Consider the following 17,410-nt stretch of genomic DNA (forward strand, 5'->3'; position numbering starts at 1 on the left):
GATAGAGCAAGGATGGCAAAGAATGGTTGCTTTTTTCCTTTCCCGTCTCTTACTTTCCCTTCCGCTGTGCTGAATGTGTAATAATTTCGCACGCAGGTCCCGCGGACAGTGTTGAACAGTTGTTTAATGAAAAAAAAAGGAAAGCAAAGGAAAAGTCGAACGCACTTGTCCCTTACACTTGACTCGCGAACAACTGCCGCTGGCAAAGAGTGGAAAGCCGTCCAGGGTAATGTGACAGACAGCGCAATGACACCAATGCGTGACAGATAAGGGGACGGCTTAGCGAGGTAGAACACAATGATTGCTTACTTTTTCTTTCTGCGGGCATGATTCCGCTGAAATTGGTAAAAACTGTACGCAAACTGGTACGGTTTAAATTGATTTTTATTGACGCGTGCAGAGGGCAGGCACTGGAAAGCGAGCAGCGGCGAGATCCAAACCAGCACTATCTGTGAGAGTAAATCGTTTACTCATGGCAGGCATGGCTGTTGTGTGAGTTACTTTGCTGTTACCTTGGTCTCTTATCTTATCTGCTAATATCTCAAGGGTTTCGCCCTAATCTACTGATCACCCATCGGTTCTGCCTCCGGAATTGCCTTCTTTGACTTCTTCTGTACACGCCTCTGGCCCTTTCGCTTCAGACTCTTGGCTTGCCGTTTGTCTTTACGCTTCTCCTGGTTCTCCTTTCGTCGCAGCAGCTCCAGGACCGTTTTCAGCTGGGTTTTAACCTCGAGCAGCTCACGCTGCATTTCCTCGTTTTGGGTAGGCTCTTTGCTCCGCTTCTTCCCGGCGGGAGCCACGCTAGCTGCGCGCGGTTGCCGAACCTTTGCGGCAATTAGGGTGCGCACCGGCGTAACGGGTGTGTCCGGTGCCGGCGTACTCTTGACAGTGAGCTGGATTGACGCAAGTGCCTGCTGCCGCTCAATGATTGTCAACGCTTCGTCCACGATCGACTGATCCAGTCGCATAAAGAGTGCGAGCCGAAACACGCGCACGTCAAAGATGAAATTGCACGAATCACCCTGCGGTATCCAGGGAATCTTGGGAAGTGGTTTCCCCACTACCTTCTGTTTGGCCGGTTTCCCGCTGGGCGGTATCTGCACCGAACACTGGGATGAGCCGTGCAGTCGACTCTTGGCATTGTTAAGCGCAGCGGCACCACCGGGATTGACTGGAGCAGTACCCTTGCCAGCCTTTGTAGGCAGCTCCCGCAGGTGCACCTCAATCTTCCGGTACTCCTTCGTCTTGACATGGATGCGACAGTCGTACTCTGCGAAGAAGGGCCTCGGAAAGCACCGTCGCAACCATCCGGGATACACGTTCGCCACACCGCGCTCGTATTGCTCCAGCAGCATCACCTTCTTGCTGATGCTGATCAGTTCCGACTCCTCCCGGATCGCGGCAATATCACTTACCGCGAGACCGTTGATCAAGTTCAGTATCACGATCGGCGCAAAGAACATAAACAGAATGAACAGCAGCATCTTTCCGCCTTCAAAGTCAATCGCGGCCGCCTCAAACTCGCCCGTCGTCATCACCAGCGTCTTGATCGTGGCGTTCCAGAACGTGCGGAAGTTGTTGAAATTTTCCTCCGAGCAGTCGTCCCGCTCGCACACTTGCGCATGATCCTCCGGATCCTCATTGTACGTCAGGTGGAACGCGTAGATGAACGCGCCGATCAGGGGCATAAACAGCAGGAAACTCTTGAGGAAATTTTTCGACACCGTCTTGAACATGTACATCATCGTGGCGAGACTGTTCGACTGCAGCGACCCTAGCAGAAACGTTAGCTGCATCGCGAAACTGATAACCACGAAAGACGACAGCAGTCCATTGCAACCGTTCGCCAGTACGACGGACATCGCGACCGCATTGATGAGATCTTGCGCGTTCTCGAACGATAGGTACGAGCGACGCAGGAACAGCAGCTGCAGCGTTTCCCGTATTGCCACACACACCACCCCGAGCAGGCTCAGCAGCCACAGCACCGTGCTTGGGCCCTCCACCGAGCAGGCGGTGAGCGAGTAGTTGCCAAAGAAAATGATCGTCAGCGCTGTTAGCAGCAGGTTCAGATAGTTCCAGTGACACAGCCGCGTCCACTTCACCATAATAAAGGTGTATACGACTGGGTGCACTAGTAGGCGCTTCAGCTCCTTCGACTGAGCAATCTGCCGCAGGGTCGTCATCTCGGTGACGGTGCGCGTGAACTTGTGCGGCTGGCAGTACGTCTGATCGACCCGCTGTATCAGTTTCCAACTGGAGCGCTTATTCCGTGACCTGTCCGACGCTGCCGGCGTACCGTCCGCACTGACCGCACTAGTCATACTGAGCGCGGGCGAGTGAAAGCCTTGCAGATTGAACCGTATCACGTTTCGGTCCGGGATCGAGCGCTTCGAGTCCACCTCGATGCACTGGTCAAGGTACGATCGCCAGAATGCAAACGTCCCGTAATCGAGCGGCGTCAGGTTGTCGTTATTGCGCATTCCGAGGTAGGTGTAGCGCTGCCGGAGCAATGCCAGCGCCACCGAATCGAAGCCATACTTCAGCGCAAGGTGCAGTGAGGTGTTGCCCGAGTTGTCGCGCTTGGACATGTGAATTGTTTCCTGGGTTGCAAGGAACTCGGCGCACGCGAGCAGTGCATTCCGTTCCTCGACCCGGCGCTTATAATCGTACGCCTTTGCGAGCGTTACAACGAGCAGCGGATCATCGTTCAGCACGATCAGATCCGAGATCTTCGCCAGCAGCAGCTGGAGCAGGGGCAGATCCGCCATCAGGCACACCTTCTTCAGTAGTCCCTTCAGCTCGACCCGGTGCTCCAGCTCGGAGCCCTTCTGCACATCGATACTCTCCTGCCATCCAAACCGCCGGCTCAACTCGACACTGTTGGCCCCTTCTTCGGCAACTGGGCCCTCCTTTGCCGCAGCATTGCGACCCGGCTTGCGTGGCAGCACCTTAAATATGTGTCGTTCGCCACGATCCACAATCAACCGCACACAGTCGGCCATCTTCTGGTCGCAAGCAGTATGGAGCAGGAGCCGTATCACTTTCTTCACGTTGGATGCGTCTATCTCGAACCCCGCCAGGTGTGTGGTAAAGTTGGAGCGATCGTTGTGGCGCAGAAAGAGCTCCAGCAGCTCCACCGTAACCTGCACGTTTGGATTGTTGTTGTAGAACCCGACCACTCGCTCGTTGCGATCGTTAACGCTCGAGATGGCAAGAGCGCACGGCACCAGCTCTACGCACTGCTCGACAAAGAGGCGAGTTTCATCGTGCGTCTCGCAGTGCTTTAGCAGCAGCTCGAACGGTAACTTCATGTGGCTGCTGCAGATGTTAAAGTCCGCTTTCGCTTTCAGCAGCCGCAGTACTACCGTGCGAATCTTGCCCAGCCGACCGGGTGGACAGGCTTGCATCTGCTTGCGCATACACTGGACGTACTCTTCGCAGAGTAGCGTGAGTGCCGTTTGCTTGAAGCTGTTGCGCAGGTTGATATCGGTGGCGGAGCGTGCGAGCAACCACTCTAGAAAGTCTTCGTCCAGCTGCAGGGCGGCATAGTGTATTGGAGCGCTCGGGTTCGCTGTGTCGGATTTGTTTTGCGGATTGTGCTTCGGAACGATACACTGCGAAAGCCAAACGACACAGGTATGAGTGGAAAGCTATTAATGGTGTAGCGCTAATCGACGTACTCACCTCATTCTCCGCCTGAAAGCGCTCTATAAATCGATCCAGGTAGGTGCGATACCTAGCGATATCTTCTAGCATCTGCGCTAGGACGGGCTGGAGGCGTGCATAGTGCAGGAAGCTCTTCGGCTCCGGTATTGTTTTCGGTGCGTCCCACAGTTTCATCAAGTCCACCAGCTCTTCTAGCCGCTTCAACCGCTCATCATGCAACAGTTGGTCCCACTTTGCCACGCTTTCATCGGTCGGTGGAATAACGGCCAACGTGTCCTTGAACTCACGCTCGAAAAATGTCTGCAATGCCAAACCCCACAAATAAACCAAAAAACCGGTATCAAGAGAACGCTCATGGAGCTAGGGCAGTGGTCGGCAATCTTACGGCATAAAGAACCAATATCTTTTTAAAAACGTGCAGTTCTATGTAAAGAGTTTAATTTATAAATCCAATCCAACACCAACATTAGGTTGCGTGCGGCTCGCGAGTTGTAGTTTGCCGATCACTGAGCCACGGTATATGCACTGTGTTATGAGTCACATAATCACTCTCCGGGGTTCACCGTTTCCTCTCGCACGCTCGCACATCTTACCTCGAGTGTTCGTCTTTCCTGGCGTAAAGCGGCCCGAGAGCGTTCCTGTTGCTCCATCAGCAGCTGAGCCTCGACTGGCACCGAAATAGGAAAATCGAAAAAATATCATTAATTTCACTCGAATGAAGTTGCGTGCTGGCTGGTATGCTAATTCACCTTGCGCCATGATTAGAGCCGCGGGATGGCCCCAAATCAACCACGCCGGTCAACAGTGTCGATGGAACTGTCAGAGCGATACATGTGACTGCTCGCTGGCAACACAGGCAGCGTGTAGCCACGCTCGAGAGTTCTCTCATCCCCCGTTCAGGGTGGGGGCAACGTGTTTACGTATGGAGCCAACCCCAACGAGGGTGAGAACGATCGACACACGCACAGAGACACACGGACACAGTGAGAGCGACCGGCAAACACGATCGTACACGCACGATTCGCTGGGGAATTCTCCAACACCGTCACCAGGGAGAAGCCGCAACTTGGCGCGTAGCTACAGATACATGCGCAAGCGCCGTAGATAACGCTGCGCCAAGAGTGCTACGTCAGGGATCGGCAACGGTCGGACGAGAGATCATTTGTACAGATTCAAATAAAAACTGCGCAGAAGATAACAATTTAATTTGACTGAGCTGCTAACACGAAGAGGTGTTGTGTATGTATTGCAGATGGCATGTAGATGAAAAAGTTAATTTAAATAATTGCGTAGTGTAAATTATTGTGGAATTCTAACATTTATTGGAATTGGTGCGTTATCTACCACGTTAGTACTTCAGTAGATAATCAGTTAATGGGACAGTACTGTCATTTTAACTGATTGGTTATAGTAGCTAGCCAAACAAGTAAATCTTCACCAACTGACTCAGTCTCAGAATCGGCTTGCGCCAACTTACCAACTTACTCACAAAGTATGCGCACCCCTGCTCTACGTCATCCTCTTGCTTTTAACCGGTTCTCATGCGAGAAACGTCTGTGCGAGAGGAAGCTGCTCAATGAGCGAAGATGTTCGCTCAAAATATATACCAGTGCCGGGGAGCGTTTGTTGTGTAGGTTGCTGACCGAACATTATGTCAAACAATATGTTGTACGAAAAAGCAAGGTTAAGGGTTCGATAAAAACGCCCCAAAACGCACACACACATACACATGCACAATAAACTAAAATTAGTCTATAATCTTAGAGGTCACTCGCTGATGGAGTTGTCGCTAGAAAGAAGTGCCAAGCGTCTGTATTCATCGTGTCGCTTAAAATATCTTCCCGGTATCAGTCACTCCACTCCATAGCTGTAGAATTTGTTTATTTTGTTTGGATCTCGTTATGAACCTCGCACAACTGGGTCTCCACAGAGCGCGATAACGGCCTGTATACGCAAGGCCACATCGATTAACAAACAGGCAATAAAACTTTACCTCATTCAGCAAACAGACGATGGCAATCGCATTGGAATTCAATGAGCATAGATAATTGGATCCGTTCGCCCATCGCTCATCCATATGAAGCAGACCCTCGAGAGCCGGTTGAGATGTTCCAACCGGGTGCAAAATTTACATACGCGTCAGCACATTCCCAAGAAACCCACGTACTCACGACACTAAGATCAATGGTACGACGCAACGCCCGTAGAGGGAATTTTCCAGCCCCAGTTCACATCTCCGCCATCGCTTAACCCAAAGCTGGTCATCATCATTAATGGAATCGGCTGGTTTTATCAACCCCCCCCCCCCCCTAACAGGCTTGAAGCCGGTGCTAATGAAATAAAATAAATAAATATCATTTTGACACGCGCCGCTGCCAAGCCCCCGGGAGGAGCTCATCTGCCCAAAATGCGGAGACAATTAACGCATTTTTCGATTTTTTTTATCCTCTTTTGTCTTACTATTCCGTACCATTGCTCTTCGTTTTCTGCTTTTATCGCCTCTTTTGGTCCCATTGCGTTTTTATTGCTACTATTCTATACCCACCACTACCTTGTTGTATCGTTTTTGTATGTGTTTTGCATGCTTCCGTGGCGCGATCCTGCAACTATTCTATTATCCATATTTACCTCTCTCTTTGGTTTTTTTTCGCTCTTCTATGTGTATAAGTTTATTCTTTTTTATTATCATCGCTGGGCGATTTACTTTGCCTTTTTCGTTTTGTACGCCCTTCCTCTTCATACTGTTGTCCTTTCTACGTCTTGCCTATATAGTTTACCAGTTGCGTCTGTTTTCACTTTTGCAATATTACTCCCAACGCTTCCTTTTTCCTTTCTTTTTTCTTGGCCCTTCTGGGCTCACATTAACATTTTGGCACTGTTTTGAAAGTCATAAAAAATACTCAATTTCACCTTTCTCAGTTTAGTCTGTTAACAGTGTCACTTTTTCCTCCCCGATGTCTGCGCCCGCCTGGTAAGGACGCTAAGGTTTTGTTAAAGAGATAATGAATTCAGGACGAAACAAATAAAGCAAGCAAAACAAGCAGAGCAAAGAAAAATACTGGAAAAAAAGGAAACAACATAACGACGACGTTTTCATTTATGTGTCATTTCGCCCTGTCCACGGGAGCGCACATAAAAACTGCATCCGGTCCGGGGTAGCTTCCCAGCTAGGGGAAACGCATTGCACGTTCAGCAAAAGCAGGCGCAGGTTTACCGACCCGAACCCGATTTTTGCAGGCCTACACACCCGTTTAACCCGTTTTTCACAGCGCGCGCTTGTCGGGATCATTTGCCGGTCGTAAAAGTCGATGATGACGGGTGCGGTGGATATTTTTGTTTTTCTTTACGTTTCCTAGTGGTGTGGACATAAAAGCAGAGAAAAAGAAAAGAAAACCCTACGCCAGTTGACCACACCTTCACCCCGGTGACCGGGACGGGGTTGGTGGTACGATTGTAAAAAGGTTGTAAAAATCTAGCCAAGAGAGTACCTTCCCAGCAGTGGCTCGTTGCTTACCTTCTTCTTGGGAAAAGCCTATCGAACAAAATCGAGTCCATAATCCATAAACGCATCCATTTGCTAAGGAGAGGAGGTTTGCACACTCAACCGCTCGCTACCGTTCCGAGGGCGAAGCGTGTTAGCTCAATCGCCAATCGACAGCCTTTTCCCCGTCCGTGTGCGATTGATAGGCCGGCCGAGTTTATGGACGCGCTGGAAAACAATTTCGGCAAACGTAATTCCCCCAGAAGCAAATGGATGCGGAAATTAAACCGGTCACAGGTGGCGGCTAGTTTGGTTCCCACCTTTAATCATCACGGCTTATTGAGCAGAGTGTAGCGTGCGGGATACTGCGCCTTATCATGAACCTGTTCTGTTTTCTGTTGTAATTTAATGGGTAGAACGTTTTATTGGATGCCTTCAAACTAAAGGCCGGGTACTTGCAGCTATTAAAATATTGTTGAAACTGGAATGACTACTATTTTTTCTTTCTTTGTTGTTGTTGTTGTTTTTGTTGTTGCTGTCGTCCTGGCTACGTACCTGCCAAGCGAGCTGTAATCTTCATCGGAGCCTTCAACCCCTTTGACTGCCCTACCATCCAAGCACCGAGGAGGGGAACGTAATCGTAAAAGATTCGTCACCCGCCAGCAGCGGACGAGAGTGGCGAGCGTCTTTTTATGCAAATAATTTAATATTTGAAAAGATGCGCGTCCCTTGCCGGACGATTCTGGGCGAGCCGCATATACATTCGGGGTTGTCTAGCGCGCCCGGAGAGAGTTGCCTCTCCAAAGCGCTGTGCGAATGGGCTTAAAAATCAGTAAAATTTTACGACCACAAGGCGTTGGCCAGCAGGAAGGGCTGAGGACTAATCTTGGACGACGGAAATAAGAGCAAACCTGCAGGCAAACAATCGAGCAAGCGCATATAAAAAAAGCCTCGCTCCCTGCACGGGAAGGAGTAAAAATACAACCCGAAAACAAAGCACATAACTTCGAAGCTCCCCGGGCGGGCGGGCGGGTAGGACTTTTGTAAAAATGAAAAGGATTAACCCCACTTTAGTAGCCACACGCACACCCTGGAGCGGGACGGGCGGTTTGCAGTAAATCTGAGCCGGTCCAGCTCCGGGGCTGGCAAATAAATGGCGCTGTCCTCGTCATCGGCGTGTCGGCATCGACGGCGGCGCTTCCAAATTAAGTGCCGAGGTTTTTGATGAAAAATGATTTCATTACTAAGGTGATTGGCTGGGCCGGGCCGATCTTGCGACCAGGCGACCACCTGAGGATGGGTTTCCGGCTTTATCGCTCCTTGTTTGATCGTTGCCAGTGCGGAAAAGTTTTGCGATTTACGATTACGGCCTAAAGGGGCTAATAAAAAAAAAGAAAACAAAAAGAAACCAGCAAAGGAAGCAAGAAACAAAAACAAATCCCCCGCCCCCTTCCCCGAAGGCCCGAGCATTTAGATCGCTTAAATGACCAGCCGGAGCATTCACGCCAATAAAAGTACGATTTGAATTAATGTACACTGATTGATGAGTGTGGGGGGGGGGGGGGGGGGGTGGTACTACGGAGGCAGGAAGAAGGCAACAAAACGCTTCGGGATCGAACGTCATCACGGCATTACGGCAAAACGGTACTTCGAGAGGGTAGCATCCCTAAGGTAGCACTAAGAAACATCCCTACTTTAAGTGCAGGCGGAGGTTCACCGCCGCACCCTTTCGCAGCGACGAACCTTTTTTTTACCAACATAAAGCATCAAAACTTATTTCGGGGCAAATAAAAACAACTCCCCTTCCTGCGCCGTGTGTCGAAGTGCCCGCGTCACGATGCTTTCGGCTTCCCGAGCACGACACGTGTTTGTTTTAGTGGGACCGCATGCAGGCTTCTAATTGCCGGTACAGCGCTGTTGGGCAAACAACACGATTTTTTTCTTTTCTGTGAAAAGATCTTTGGAGCACCCGTACCACCATCAAGCACTCCGACAATTGACTCGGTAAATGCTGTGTATGTAATGTGTGTGTGTGTGAGATTTCAATGTTGCGTGCTGATCACACTAGAGGCGGTGCAGTGATTTTATTGAACGAAAAAAAGCAACAACTTGGCAAGCCAAGGGAACATTGCATTGCTGGTGCAACAACGAGGGTCTTAATTCGGCTTTTGTGTGTCGCGCAAAAACATCAGCATGGTGTAGGTTAGCTTCACAAGGCTGGCGAACGCTTCACTAGACATCTCGAACATGCCGCCGCATCGAATGCCGAGCGACTTCTGCGTCTTACTCATCATGATCAGCAGCGAGGAGCGGGCCTGCCGATAGCGGCTTGCGGTCGCCTTCGTATACTGCAGCTCCACCGGCCAGTCCAGGCTGCAGAGCAGAATTCCAATTTGTGTGTTCTGCAAAAAAAAGAAAAACAGGGTACGAATGCCGATAAGGTGGTAAATTGCCAGTTTTGCTGTTGTAAACGATTCCCGCTACCACTTCATTGAGCCGATCGACCAGCTGACAACACCAGTAGCACTCGAGCAACAATGCAAACAGGAACCCGCTCAGAATGACACCGTACGTCGTCGTCCCGTTGGCCGAGATCATGAAGGTGCCGATGGCGAGAAATAGCGCCGCGGAGTAGAACATCACCAGGAACGTGGTCTGCAGGAACGGTTTCAACTGTCCCAGCTGCCACAGGAACGTCTCGTGCCGCCGAACCGCACGCGCCGTGTTACGCTCAAAGGACGTCCAGATGTCCGCTTGACCGTTCTTCTCCTTCGTAAGCAGTCGACCGTACTCCTGCGCGATGCTCGTCAGCTCGTCGTACAGTCCCATCATGATCGAGTTCATGCCCGTCAGCGACACGTTGTACGCGGCGCCCCAGCGGCTCGCAAAGTCAAACGAAAGTACGTGCACCGCCACCACCATCGGCCATTGGAGCTCGGCTAGATTCGCCGGTACCTCGTACAGCTCCTGCCGGTACGTCCGCGAGAACCCAGCCACTAGCCGATCCGCCAGCCCGATCAGCTGGAAGGTGATGGCTATGTTGACGATCCGGCGATAGGACAGCCGGTGCGTATCGGGTGCCGGCTCGATGCGACCCCGCTGTCTGCGCAGATACTCCATCAGCTGCCGCACGTGCGGTAGATACCAGCGCACCACCAGCATGCGGGCCAGCATCATCGTCAGCACGCCGAACGTGTTGCCGTAGTGCAGGGCCTTTCCGGGCGGGCTGGACGGATCCACCAGCGCCAGATAGAACCGATCGGCCCACAGGGCGTACTGCAGCAGCTGCACCGTGCGCGACAGCAGGAACAGCGCCCGCTTCCAGCTACTCGTCCGAAACTCTTCCACCAGATGAAAGCCCGGCAGGGCGAGCAGTATCTCGTAGGGGCGGAAAAAATCACGCTCCACGTAAAGGCGCCCCAGGGCACGCCTCATGCGCGACAGCACGCCACCGGTCTGCATCGTTCGTACGCTCACGGTCAACTGAGCGCGCACTGATCGTTTGGTCGCAAAATGATACTGGATGGAAAACTTGCAGCGACGGATTCGGCCAAGCCAAGGCCGCAAATAAGGGCGAAGGTGTCGGGAGGGAAAGTTTTTCACCCCTCGTTGTTGAGTGTCAGTGTTAAAGGATGTGTCCCTGATTTGTTATGCTAAGTGGCGAAACTGTTCCAGAACAAACTCCGACTGCTTTCGCTCGCTCGGCAAGGACGGATATGGAAACTTTGGAATAACTAATTGCCATCGGCACGATGGGAAGAGTGTTTCCTTTGGCGAAAGTTTCTCTGTTTTCGATGAAAGAGCTGTATAAATTAATCATATCATGTGTCATCGATCAAGCCTGTGGTCTGTGTTTGCTTATAAAATAATAATGCTTTTTTGTTTTGTTTTTTTTCCAGAACGCTTGGGAAATGTAAGCCGTAAGTGACAGATGCTATGTCCAAGAAGTTTGGCATTGCTGGTTGTAGCTCTCGTTCTTTTATGCGTCATGTTAATGCGGCAATAGCACAATTGTGCATTTCTACACATTGGAGCAGTACTGTAGTGTACCACTCTGCACCATATTTTGTAAGGAGCCACGAAGTTCCTGCTTGGCTCGCGTTTATGGCCACCTCGAGCCGCTGCTGACTGCCACGCACACATTTAATTCAACTACTAGCGCACAAAATCAATATAGTAAATCTGATTGCCGTCTCGTTCAGTGATGGGCAATAAAACCGATACTCAAACACATGCAAACACACACACACACACACACGCACCCATAGAAAGTATAAAATCAAAGATCGTAAAATCGCTGCAGCGCAAGCAACGAACCCGAATGGAAGGGTTTTTAGCTGTTTTGTGATTGCGATCTCGCCGGAAAGCGATTTTTGGAACCTGAAAAGATGGGTGAGGGCAAGAGAGTTTCTTATCTCACCTCCATTACAACTCTTTCCCATTTACTTTCCTCCCCGAGACCTCCTACAGTCAAACATTGTGTTGTACAGGGCCTGAGTGTACTTGCGGCTGCACTTGTTTTCTCCGCGTGTGCTTGTTTTCCCCTCGTTGTTCGTACACCATGGATGGTGGCTTGTCGCCGCGCATACGAAATCAATTTCCCGGCCACCCCCGGCTTCACAGTGCCACCGAAGCCAAAGGGCCAAAATACTGTACTGCTGCTGCTGCTGCTGCTGCTGATTTTAAGTGCCCGTACGTGATTTTTGAATGGTGTGCGGGCGGTGGCAGTAGTTTCCCTCCCGTCCCGAGCAAGCGAGCATAAAAATCACTATAAACTGATTGGCAGCATAAAACTGGCGCCGTTATATTTACGTTACGTCTCCGTACCCTGAAATGTCAAGCCCTTTCGGTGCCGAAAATTCAATCACAATCCCAGGATCCGCTCCCATCCGGGTACCCGATTTATTCGATGCTGTTTCAAGCATCCAAAGTAATCGGTTTTGCTGCATTCGGTACAACCTTTGAATACATTGCAATGGCACCAACCGTTGTGGAGAGGGTTGCACACACACACACACACACACAATGCTCGTGAAAATGCACCCAAATGCTGCAATGCATTCCAGGTACCATCATAACCGGCCATATTTGCCACTTTACGGTGATTTATTTACTGTTGCCGTGTTAATTACCTACCTAATTGCAGGGAAAACGCATCGCATCGATGCGTTTGCCGCGAGCGAACAATTACTTAGAATCGGCTGCGAAGCCACATCAATAAAATATAAAAGTAGCCAATTCACTTTCTTGACTTTTAATGCACATCGGGAAATCCCCTTCTACTTGCATTTTTTTATTTATTTTTTACACCTCTGTTTTTCCCAAGCTATGTAATAGCATTTTCGGAGCAACAAAAAAACAGACACATACACACACACTCCCTAGAGGTTATCGGCGGATAAAGAAAAGGATTTGTGTTTTGTGAAACAGGGAGCTGTGCAATACAGCGAATCGCAATCCCGCACCATCAATCAAATCAATCAAACTCTACCTCGAGACGCGTTGGTCTCCCTGCAGTTGCCCGCCGTTTCCCTGGGTGCCAGCATTGCATTTTTAATCCTTCACCACGGAAAAATAACGAATTCGGGTAATCGATGGTTTCTGGTTGCCTGTTTTTTTTTTTATTATTATTTCGATCCTATCCAACTGCTAATCCTTACAAAGTGCACGGATATGCGGGAAAAAAAACCCTATTTATTTCGCAACGCCAAGCGTACAGCGATAAAAGCGGAAACCCCTTTCTTAGTGCGGCACTGTTTATTGCTTTTCGTGACTTTTCTTGACTTTAGTTGGTAGAAGATTAATCATGGAAGGGTCCGGTTTAACCGAAAGAGAGAAAATATGCTGTCAATATGGTGAAGTAGAATTTACTATTTCACATTGAATAACATATATTCACAGCACACAAGCAACTTCTTCTTCCCACCGTGACAGAGTGGCATCGAAGTTGACAGGCCCTCTCAGCTGGGCTAATAGCACCTTTTGTGTATTCTCTTTTCTTTTTTTTTTTTCTTTAAGAAACTTATGTCGCTTTGCGAATTGAAATTTGTTTGCGGCCGCAACCACAAAAAGGAAGAAAAAATACAAAACAGCTAGATTGGTTATGAGTTTCGTTTGGTTTAATTGGAAATGTTTGACTAATTGATGGGAAACGTGCGTGAAAATTGTGATGAGCAGGGATATGAAGATAATCGATAGGTTGGATGAATGGTTTATTAGGAAAAGAGCGCGCATAAGAAAAGAACATTTTGAAACAAATTATTTGTTTTGGATGCCGTATTACACCTGGAAGCAGTCATGTCAATGTGTTTGTCGTGTCGGATCTTGCTGTTAGACGTAAGGGAATTAAGGTTTTTGGTCCTTCGAACCGGATTGCGTTAAGAATTTTTTGCCATCTTTGCATTCTAAAGATAAGTTGCAGTTTATAATAAATGCCTTTAGGTTCAGACAATAAGCCGTGATAGTTTTTTTTCTCAGCCCTTGTGCTATAAGAGCTTAATACAAGAAACATCTCTCAAATCATGTTTCGATTGTTTCAATTAAAATTCATGTTTTCAATTCTTTGATAATCGTTTCCTATTATTATTATTTAAAACACAGTTCACAAATCGGTTACAATAGAACGTTACATAACATCTTTTTACCACCATTATTTTCAGTTCCTTAACTAATAGAGTGCATGGTATCAACTCACAATACATTGTATGACACTCCTCCCATCCATACTGTCCCCTGGCTGGGTTGCTTGTTTGCCGTGTCGTGTTTCCCTCCACAAACGGATTGACCAGCAGCGCAAGCATAAGGGGGCTTTTCCATGTAGTACTCGCGTACACAATAACGTGACGTTCCGGACGACATGGTTGCCACTTTAAAATCTCCCTTTTTTACGATTTTACACCAGCAAATCAATCATTTCGATTATTTCGGCAAACTGTCACAAAGCAGCGCACAATTGGCACACAAAAATCGTGTCGGCAACTCCCTGCACGACCGCAAGTGACTCAAGAAGGGGAAGAGTTTTTTTTTTCTAAAGGGGTGAATAGCGTACGCACGTAAAAGGAAGGGTAAGGCCATAGCATATCGCTACGGTACAAAAGGCAGCTTCCAAAGCAGCTCTAAAGCCTTTAAAGCTGAAGGTAGCAAATGGTGGTTCATTATGTTGCCAATGCCTCGCGCGTTTCGCTTTTTCGTCGTTCTTTTTTTTTAAGTTACGGACAGCAGCTCTCAGTTTTCTGTTGATCTCTCCGCTCTATTGTGGCAACCCCTTAGAGCAAACCGTGGCAACCCTTTTTCGTTTTTTGTTCTACCATACATCTAACAAAATCCTTATTTTATTTTATCACTTTCCAGTCCGTAGATGGGAAAAAAGACGAAGGAGAGGGAGGGGAATGCACTTTGTAAAATGTTTGAAAATCGATCGGATGACAAATGATTTGTTTGAAAAATATTTATGACAGCAGGATACGCTAGCTCTATACAACGCATTGACGAACTGCGCTTATAACGCCGTTTTAGAGCGTTTTAGAAGCGTGCAAGGGTTGCTAACGAGACGCACTGCCGCGAACCAATAACCACCAACCACTTAACAACACTTGTAGATTAAATATTAAATTTATTAAAACTCCCCCCTTCCCAGACTGTAACAGCATTGAGACGAGCGACGAAAGGAATCCATCCCGTGATGTTATGCATTGGGAAAAATAATTTCTCACCGCACCAAAAAACTGATTACCAAAGGTACCTGGTATCTTCTTTTCACACACAGACAACGAAACATGTTGGCATCTTTTTTTTTCTTTTCTTTTTGCAAGCTTTAAACGAAGCCTTCGGGCTCGCGAGCGCTAAATGGGGTTTTTACGAACGGCCGAAGACGTCCGCCACAGGCATTGGAAAGCCCCCGTAGGCGTCTGATCGGCACTCAAGAGCACGCAGAACAGTCTTCCAGGTTTTGTGGCGGGGCCATATGCCAGCTTTGCCAACCAACGCTGATGGGAAACTAATCCCTACGCGAGCTGCCGGTTTCGAGGAGTCCGGATCAAACGCAGCAACGCAATCGGTTTTAAGAGCGAACGCCGGAGGATATTAGAGTTATTAAAAATTGCCTTTCCTTCCTGTCCCTTCCTTCCTGCCCTTTCCTCCCCCGAGGGCCGCTGGCGCCGGTATCAGCGTTTAGTGCGTGTTTTATAGCTTCTTTCGGGCGCGGTGGCCCTCGCCAAGAAAAAGGATTGAGCGATGAAACAGGATTACTGTTTCACAAACGCTCTTCCCCCATCTTCCTGAACAAAGTAAAAAGAAAATATGGCCGCTCGTGAAATGTAATTCTGCGTGAGATGAAAAGCTGGATTTCGATTCTCGCGGTGTAGAGTGTGTTTTTGGCGCATCTCTTCACTCGGGCCTAGCGTGTATCTCTGCAGATGCAGAAAGGCCCGCGTGATGCGCTATAAAATTTAATTAAATTTTCCCTAAGCGCGTCACTAAGAGACCTTCTGCTATCGGTTGGGCCGGAAATTATGACACCAAATGAGGCTCAAACGCGTTGTTCGATGAGCTGGTTGTATAAGGGTATTTCCTACTTATTTGCGGTACGATGGCTATATTTTTAACGATCGGTCTGGAAAAAGGGTTGATGGGTGGGTATTATTAATAATTTTCACCACATCCACCTCAGTATGATTCAATTGCACCGAGCAGTGACAAAAAGAGTGTGTGTGTGAGAGAGAGAGAAAGGGAAATAAGACAGCCCAAAACTTTACTACTTTTTAATGTTCCTCGCTAGGCGCATTATTCCTTTGCATTCCGTTCCGTTTGATTTCTTGGTTTTGTTGGCAAATGGACGCCGCTTCTGGCGTGGTATCTTCATCTTAGGCGACCAGACGGGCCGTGTAATCTAAAGAATGCTTACTATGGAGTCCGGCTCAAGGCCGTATTGCTCCTAATTCGGCTGTCAAGCAGGGCTCAATTATCACACACAGAGACGTCCCGAGCATGTTGCCTTATTCTTCAGGAAATTCCAAGGAGCGAATGTCTGTCATTTAGGACAATAAGCGTCCACAAAATTGAAGCATTATGGACATTACAGTTCGGGCTTTGTAAAAAGTCAAGGCCTTCTATCCTTTTAATGGTTCTATACCGTGCCGTCATTATCGGCCTGGCCTGGAAAACGTTGACAGGAACACCCAGGAAGCCGCACAACCGATCGTTCTCGATCGGGCGTGTATAATTTTATTGGGTGCGCATCGCACAGCGCCCATACCCGTTCAAGGTTTTTTTCTACGACCCTGCTTGCGTTATAAATCTATTATCGCTCGCTGCAACCGAAACCCATTGGCCGGCAAAACATTTGCCTTAAAATTGACCGACAAACAAGCTCCAGATGCCGCCTCATTTCCGCCTTGCTTTACACTCCTTCGCGGTCCAAGTTGTGACAACTTGTTTGGCCTGATCTGGCGTGACTTTCGCACTCTCCGGGAGAGGTTCCCTGGGACGCTGTTCCCTGCCCTGTTTCGACACGGTTACCCCATTTAGAGGTATCCCGGTGTGACCTTGCAGGAGCATCCAAAGAGCCGACAGGCTACTGCTGCTGCTGCTGCTAATAAATATGTCGGCGACAGGATGGTCTTTCATGCTCCGTCGACCACCCTGACGGGCCGGGCATGCTTACTGCTTTTGGTAAAGAGGTTGTGTGGTGCGACAAACGCACCAATGTGGCACAATATGCAACACATACTGTGCCATAGTAATCTAGGATGTGTGTTGCTACCTGAGCACGTTTCGGAACCGGGAATGATAAGTGGCCAACCGCTGAACGCATCTCCGGGAGCCCAGGGTCTGTGTTTATCTGTTTTGTGCTGTCTGTCTTTTTATTTTATTTTTGTGTATGCTGCATTTGGTTGTAAGAAGAAACAAACACACACACACAGGCGTCACCAGGGTTTTGACCACCGGCGAAGAAGAAAGGAGGAGAGCCATAGGGGGTCGTCCACAAACAAAAATCACAGAAAACCAAAAGTCGAATTGACACCCAATCGCATCGCACAACACTGCTCCATTGCCTCGCGTGTTATTTTTGGCTGATTAGAAATTCATTGGCAATAAAGTACATCACTAGAAGTGGAAATGTATCCTCTACACACCACCCCTCCCACTCCCCTACACCAATGGCTAAAAAGAAAGAGGTAGCATAAATTATCAGCAGATCACACCGCCACTTTGATTGATGGGCTTTTCCGGGCGCTCTGTTCGCGCCTGTCCGAAAAATTG

At 48.8% G+C, this 17,410-nt stretch overlaps 2 protein-coding genes across 2 annotated transcripts; both read right to left on the reverse strand.

Moving 5' to 3' along the window:
* Positions 1-366: 366 nt before the first annotated feature.
* On the reverse strand, positions 367-4,667 carry LOC1270502 (uncharacterized). The gene is made up of 4 exons (XM_309204.5): positions 4,419-4,667; positions 4,263-4,336; positions 3,688-3,969; positions 367-3,617 (listed from the first exon to the last, which is right to left on the reverse strand). The coding sequence occupies exons 1-4, from the start codon at positions 4,426-4,428 to the stop codon at positions 561-563; spliced, it is 3,423 nt and encodes a 1,140-aa protein (XP_309204.5). The 5' UTR covers positions 4,429-4,667; the 3' UTR covers positions 367-560.
* A 4,541-nt stretch (positions 4,668-9,208) lies between these two features.
* On the reverse strand, positions 9,209-10,750 carry LOC1270503 (uncharacterized). The gene is made up of 2 exons (XM_309205.2): positions 9,635-10,750; positions 9,209-9,552 (listed from the first exon to the last, which is right to left on the reverse strand). Exons 1-2 carry the CDS (start codon positions 10,610-10,612, stop codon positions 9,307-9,309), a joined length of 1,224 nt encoding a protein of 407 aa, XP_309205.2. The 5' UTR covers positions 10,613-10,750; the 3' UTR covers positions 9,209-9,306.
* Positions 10,751-17,410: the final 6,660 nt, after the last annotated feature.

Source organism: Anopheles gambiae, chromosome X (genome assembly GCF_943734735.2).
Source record: "Anopheles gambiae chromosome X, idAnoGambNW_F1_1, whole genome shotgun sequence".
NCBI classification, from domain to species: domain Eukaryota; kingdom Metazoa; phylum Arthropoda; class Insecta; order Diptera; family Culicidae; genus Anopheles; species Anopheles gambiae.

Bases quoted from the DNA above. Each gene is read 5' to 3' on its own strand.
- LOC1270502 (XM_309204.5), bottom strand. The intron at 3,970-4,262 runs GTAAGATGTGCG...TTGGCATTGCAG, and splicing joins AGGAAAGACGAACACTCGAG to ACATTTTTCGAGCGTGAGTT. The intron at 3,618-3,687 runs GTGAGTACGTCG...TGGCTTTCGCAG, and splicing joins GCTTTCAGGCGGAGAATGAG to TGTATCGTTCCGAAGCACAA.
- LOC1270503 (XM_309205.2), bottom strand. From the start codon at position 10,612: ATGCAGACCGGTGGCGTGCTGTCGCGCATGAGGCGTGCCCTGGGGCGC. The intron at 9,553-9,634 runs GTAGCGGGAATC...TTTTTTTTGCAG, and splicing joins TCGATCGGCTCAATGAAGTG to AACACACAAATTGGAATTCT.